General features: G+C 32.8%; 1 protein-coding gene across 1 annotated transcript in view; it reads right to left on the minus strand.

The window, feature by feature from the left end:
• LOC106105364 (B-box type zinc finger protein ncl-1-like) overlaps nt 1-3,860 on the minus strand; it is a 7,324-nt gene extending 3,464 nt beyond the window's left edge. Inside the window, exon 1 of the mRNA XM_013285654.1 lies at nt 3,843-3,860. Within this exon, the coding sequence (XP_013141108.1) occupies nt 3,843-3,860 (18 nt within the window). The remainder of the gene's footprint in view (nt 1-3,842) is intronic.
• Between the last annotated feature and the right edge of the window lie 3,440 nt (nt 3,861-7,300).

Here is a 7,300-nt window from a genome sequence, read left to right on the forward strand (position 1 = left end):
TCAATATTAGAAAAAGAAATGTAAAAGAAATAGTTAATCAGATATCATTTTTTTTTTCAATTATTTACACAAAATGCCATAGAATAATTTCATACACTTCAAAAAAAGACCAATAAACTAAGACTTAAAACTTCGAACAATTTAGTGTTAAAGAGCAGACACTTTATTTATTGTTTGCGAAAGCAATCGGAATACCCAATAAAAGACTGGCGGCTCCAAAAACATTAAAAGCGCGCCGTCTGGGAACCTGAAACTGCAGTATATTTGAAATGTTTACGGGGTTCGATGCATCGAGGGTGGAGGGTTGCTATGGCAACGCGTAGGGTGAAGTAAGGGGATACTCCACGTTGATTCGAATTAGGGTGAGGGTGGGAATTTATTTTGGTTCCCTATTTAGTTGATATTTGAGGGGAGATGAGGTGAACGGCCGTGTTCAATGGTAGGGTTTTGACTACTGTTAAGGTGATGCTACTACCATAAGTTTAGTTAATTGTTACGACTTCTGATTTTAAAATATGCCTATTATTTGGTGTTTAATTGTGAGGTAGTCTTATTAGAACATATGTTTAGAGGGATTGAATTATTTCCATCCTATATATTAATGACATACAATAAAAAACGCAGACATTCAACTGTTTTGGTTTGGGAACTAATCCGAATCTAATTCCGGAAAATAATCCGTATTTGTTACACCAAGATCTATTGAAATAAATGGGACTACGTCAGCTTTCATTCTTTATGACAAATGATATGAATGTTTTGAATAAGCGTCCAAATCGATACATAAACTAGCAATATATCACGGAAAGCCTACCGTTGCAGCGCTAGATTCGTAGATAGTTTGGCAATGCATACATCGACGTAGGGTTGCTATCACCTGAACATCTATACTAATTTTATAAAGAGAAAAGATGTGTGGTTTTGTATTTTTGTATGTATTGAAATAACTTAAAAACTAATCGGCCGATTTCAAACATTCGTTTATCATTAAAAAGCTACATTTTCACTGAGTAACATAGGCTATATTCTATATTATTTTTTAATTGACAATTGGAATTTGATAATTAAAGAGATGAACATATATTATGGAATATTTGGACCTATTTGGACAGGAAATCTATGAGAGAATCCAACAATTGTTTACTTCACAACCCTATACCGTCTAGTATTGTGACGTATACAAACTGCTGGTACGTTGAGGTCGTTATGACGTCATCGATTGTGCATTGCATACGAAACGATGAGGACTAATGAAGATGTTGAACCCTACACTTGATACAAACGTCCTAACGTTTACGTGAGATATATGATAATGATGCACGATTGTATTTTAACTTAAAATAAAAAAAAGAAATCTACCCAGAAACTGAGGACCTGTAATTTAGTGTATTTTTTAATTAATATTAAGATAATGCTAATGCAGCGATATTAGATACCTATTCTTACTACTAAATATAATTACACAATTACATGTTCTAATTCTCTTTTCTCCTGAATTACAAAAAATACAATTTTTTTTTACATTATAATGCTTTTATGAATGTATCGGTAGTGTAAACATCCCGTATTACGATAATTTCTGCAGAATACACAATCCTTTAAAACCAAATAGACGCAGCTTAGTGCATTTCAATCAAGGCATCAGTTGCAAGACCCGTGTCTCTCGTGCACCGCCCGCATCCGATACCGATCTAATTAAGCCTCCATCGATTCTGGATTAATACGGAGACAATAAATTAGTATAGAAGTCTGCTTTGAGTATAATATGAATTTAATGGGATGGAAAAAGTTTGCTCAAAAGGCGATGCTCAAATTGCTATAAGTATGCGTGACCGAAAAATTACGGTTAGAAAAAGGGAACAGGAGGCTAGTGTAGGCAAAACTAGTCCAATAAGCTTGACTTGAGGCTCGTTGTGAGAGGCTCTGTTATATTGGTTATATGTTTAAGAAAATATGGTAAAACTTATACTAAAACATAGAATATTATGCAAAAGAAAATTATGTCACACTTTCATACGTGATATATTTTGTTTTTTTGAGTTTAATTATTCTAAGCAAATAAATTCATGTCAATTTAGGCTTACAATGTTGGCAACATTAATTGTGTAGTCAATATAGTGCCTTGACGTACACAAGGGACGTAAATATATGGTCAAGCGAAGTAATCGATAGCCTCAAGTCATTGAGGGATCCTATAAGATGTATTCTCGAAACATTTTATTCCCTAAATACTATTATAGTCAGCAAATAACGCATTCCTCTCAAATTAGACGTTCAAGTGAAATTTCTTCATGCCATCTTTATTCGCTACCTTATAATGGCTTGCGGGTCCGAGGCTTACCAAACCCCAAAGGTGCTCCTGTGTCGTAAATTAAAGCAGGTGTACAAGGAAAAGTAATAGTTATTACTATGTGTTAAGGTGGAATTTCGTCTGCTTTTAAAACGACCAATTGAAACATGGGAGAGAAGGGTAAAGACGTCTTGGAATTGTGGTCATCCAGTATTGACGTGAAGGTGGAATTAATGTTAAAGGTGGTGTAGGGGAATGTCGATTTAATATTCTTTTATTAAAATAGATGGCGTTAAATAAATATATTAGTGGTCACTATTCAATAGATATTTATTTAGTTAATATTTTGTGATAATTTCAAGATTGTTGACTATAACGGGATAAATGGAGGTAAACTTAAGATTTGGAAAAGTTAAGTAATTGCTAACTCAAAGTAATAATTCCTGAATTAATTAATACAAATATGTAAGTACAGATCAAAGCAACAATTAAGCGAGACGTATAGTTAAACTTTGTTTTACGTCCAATTTACTTTATAAACAATGTTCCAGTAATTTTGCATACTAAATGACTAGTGAAACTATATGAAGTCCTCCATTAGATATTTTAAGAGTTTCATATATCACTGCCACAAATGCGTTTACGTTCAAATATTTTGACAGCATGTAAAGAAATATAAACACTATTGTTAGCAGATAAGGACTACATTTGCGTATCAGTATATGAGATATGTATTCCGTAGATCTAAAAATTACCTACCGGTCTCGAACGTAATATATCAAACACGTGTGGACAATTTTAGTAGTGCATTTCAGAGGAAGACCGTTAGTATATTTGTACAGGGGCCCCTAAGTTGCGGAATATTTTCTTAGAAGATCTTTACGGGTTAATGTTTGAAGTCTCCCAGCATTAAGAAGGAATGTGTCTCGCGATTTTTACCTTAACTAAGCTGCGGTTAAGTTATATTAACGTATATTCTAAATTAAATTACTGGTACCTTATATTAAGGTTTTCAAAATGTTATAAAGCTTTTATAATCAAGGTGCCAAGTTTTAAACTACCAACTATATTATAAACACTTTAAAAGTAAAGAAAAATTACAAAAACCATATAGTTGGTGTTAGCATCGACGCTGCTTTGAACAGGTTAATAAAGCCAAAGGAAGGAAAATAGTTTAATATTTTAGCTTCAACAATTTCATTTTTATAATAAAAGCTGGCAATAAAGAGTGTGACGGCATCGAAGAACGCTTTATTGATTCCCTATACCGTACATATAGGGTTGACAATTTCCTACAACTAGTATGGCGGAAGTAGTTAAATTGTCTCTTTAGTAAAGATCTTTATAATAAATTTACATTAAAGGAGCCTCTCCTTTGGTGACCAATAAACAACTTTACCTACAGCAATAACATAAACGAAATTATTAAAATACTTAATGAGCAAAATAACCAAAACATTGCTAAGAAACTGAGTTGTTCGGTGGAATTGTTATTTTTTATGTTCGTTAATCCAGCGCTTTATTTATTTATTTTGCTTGTGACAACCCTAACCAGTGTCGACACGTGCATTATTCAGACAGCGGCTAACCGCGTTAGCGTTAAAATTCATGAGAACATATCGCCTTTGAACCATTATTGTTTTCTTTAGTTCTTCTACGTGTAAAAAATATACAAATTATCTGAATTAAAAAATAACAGAAACTACATTTAAAGGCTTAATATTATACACAATTAGTTAATATAATATTTGATTTGGAAAATATAGTTAGAAAAGTTCGTAACATGTTGAAAACTGCAATCAATCCTAAAACCAAAAATCCTAATCATTCATGCATGCACACGTATTTCAGTAAACAATACCTTATTACCATAATTTTATTAGTTGGGAGGTTATAAAATTACCAAAGTACATCAGTTGGTACACTTTATGACGTCACGTAATAAGTTAAAGCTACTGCTGGGGTCCTAACGCAAAAAGTATTCCTCGCTCGAGCCTTTGAATAAAGGAAAACTTGATATGAATTTGTAATAAAATTACCCACCCAAAATGTATGCGGAGTGGAGAATGGGAGATTTAGGAAAGTACAGTCAACGAAATGAATATATTACGTACGATACTTATGCAGACGTGCGCGGTACTCCAGTATTCTATACGGACAGTTAGAGGTGTATGTTAAACTTGAATTGTCGTTTTCTTCATATCAGTTTTTTATAAATGGCTTTCCTAAGATAATAAAATGTTCCTTTATTTCGCTTTTACATACTTTATAGTGATCGCGGAGGAGTGGAAATAAATTCTTTCTATAACTCCGTCGATTAAAGATGCAAGGTATCTTTTTAGATGCGGATTTCAGGGCAGTGGAATAATAGCTACTTTGTCGAATTAAAGTTGCCACTTCACGTTTTCCATCGTATGAAAATAAAGCATATTACAGCATGGTGATAACTCATTGCAGACTTCCTAAGGAAGTCTTTTAGTATGAAGAATCTACACTAATGTATACTTTTTTATTTTTAAATCAACATTTACACTCTTGGTCCGTACTCTTTTTTGCACAATTTATATCTTTTTTTTGTGTAATCTTTTACATGAATGACTTCCTTTTTCGTTTTATACACATTTTTTTTCCATTATGTATAATTAAAAATAAAAGTAAGACTGATAGAGTAGTTACATATATCATATACTGTGTTAAAAATACAAGATATAAAAGGTAGACTAAATTTAGTACACGTGGAAATGTTATCAATCGTATTCGAGGACAGATCGCTAATGGATTAGGTACACACTCTTGGCAGTAAATTAAATACTTAAGATTATACATCTTTAATAAACTTTCTTAAGTAAACGTACGAATTTATTTCAAGGACTTTCCGAAGTTTGTTTGAACCCTTAAATATTAAACAAACATTTGACTTAGGAAATATTTATGTAATTGGTAAAATTTAGTCGGTTCATCGACTTCATGTTTTTCTACAAGATCAAAGACACAATAACGATCAGATATAGGAAGAGTGCACGGAACAAGATAATTAAGTATGATGCGACAAAACATTTCGCCGAACCACGTCTATATTTAATGAAAACTTTCCCGCATAATTCCCGAAGGAAGACCGGGCTTAATTTTTACGACTCCCCCAAAATCCCCTCGTAAAGACGCCAAAAAATATTCCCGCAGCCGGCGCCTTATCTTTTAATATTGAATGACAAAATATAAAACTTGTTCAATATACTGTAGAAATGCAAATGTCGGCGCTGGCTGATAAATAATGTAAAGCACGAAGCTTCCGCTGTTACAAATGTCATCTAAAATGTACAGCAAGTTCTAGACCGTTATTTGACAAGAGTTGAAAATGCGGAAGAAATATTAAAGCATCAAATTATCTCCCGTACTCAGACTACTTCTGTGTTCTCAACGAAATAATTGCAATTAGCAATCTATACTTCTATACTATTATAATAAAGCGTAAACACACACTTTTTTGTTGCCTAAGATGTCAGCAATTGCAGCATATTTTTGAAGAATCCTTTTTTAATAAAAAGCCCTACACTTAGGTCACGCTTTAGGCTATATATTTTCACGCCATTAAACTTAGGGGCTAAATATTTTGGATAAAAACCCTAATGTGGAAAAGAGACCATAAGTTGCTGCCAACATCAAGGAAGGATTGCCATAGTAAGTTGATTAATATTTTGACATTTGCAATTAAGAACTTGACAAATCTAAACAATAAAATAATGTTTTTATAATTCTACGCGGATGAAGCCCCACGGGAATAACTAGTTAGTAATAAACAATAAAGTTATGTCGGTGAAGCTCGTTATTTGCAAATAACAGACATCAAAACGGACGCTGTAGTGTCCATTGCAACGTCATGATACGTCACGTCACGTCACGTCACAATACCGCGTACTGCCACCGCAACCGCAGATTCGAGCACGTAGCTCAAACGTGACGTCATTAACAAAACTAAACCGGGATTATGTCGTCAAATGTGACATACGATTTGCACACAGTACAATAATTTGGGAAACAATTATAATATGGTCGTTATTAATCATTCCAATTATCGTAATATCAAATGTCATTGCTATAGTTGGGTTAAATGAGTTGTTAATTTATGTCCTAGCTGTTGCTCGCGACTTCGCTCGCGTGAAAATAAAACCTGGGTAACTGATAACGTAGCTTTATAATGGTGAAAGAATTTAAGAAATTGGTCCAGTAGTTTTTGAGTTATTTCAATACATACAAAAATACAAATCTTTCCTCTTAATAATATTAGTATAGATAAAACTTCTTAAGTGATAAAATTCTAATCGAAATAGACACTCGACGTCTTTCAACATAAAATAAATATTATTTATCGACCGACTTCCCAGAAGAAGGTACTCAATTCGTCTCTATGTTTTTTTTTATGATAAAGGTCTCCAATCCTTTAATATTAATTTCACTTCGAGAGAATCTGTAACGACCGGCGTTAGAGCACGTTAATTGCTGAAACTATTAATTGCCTCCATTAGTAATTTGAGAAACGATTTTCAGTTTGAAATTTACGCCGAATAGTTGATGCCAATGAAACTGGATAAGGAAAATTGGTTATAAATATGTAATAAATTTAACTACATAATAAATTTTACCTTGCACTAAATAATTTAAATGTGCAGATTTTCAGTTACTTACATTTCGCAATACTTACGGACACAGACAGACAGACAAAAAGAATGCGATTTTCGTTATCAGCAATGCAAATACATCATCTACCCGAAATCTGGAATTTTACTTTTGATATTACAAACAGACACTCCAATTTTATTATATGTGTAAATTAAAACATCAATTTTTTTTGCCATCTTATCGCTGTAGAGATTATATCCTATTTACAAAGCTTACATGTTTGTTGATTAAAGTTTACTATAAAATGACAAGCGTTTACAGGTAAGCAAAGCAAAGCGTTTAGCTAAGGTAAAATTATTTAAGCAAACGTCTTATCTTGCTTGACGGAAATTC

Source organism: Papilio polytes, unplaced genomic scaffold (genome assembly GCF_000836215.1).
Source record: "Papilio polytes unplaced genomic scaffold, Ppol_1.0 DF822845.1, whole genome shotgun sequence".
In the NCBI taxonomy this organism is placed as follows: domain Eukaryota; kingdom Metazoa; phylum Arthropoda; class Insecta; order Lepidoptera; family Papilionidae; genus Papilio; species Papilio polytes.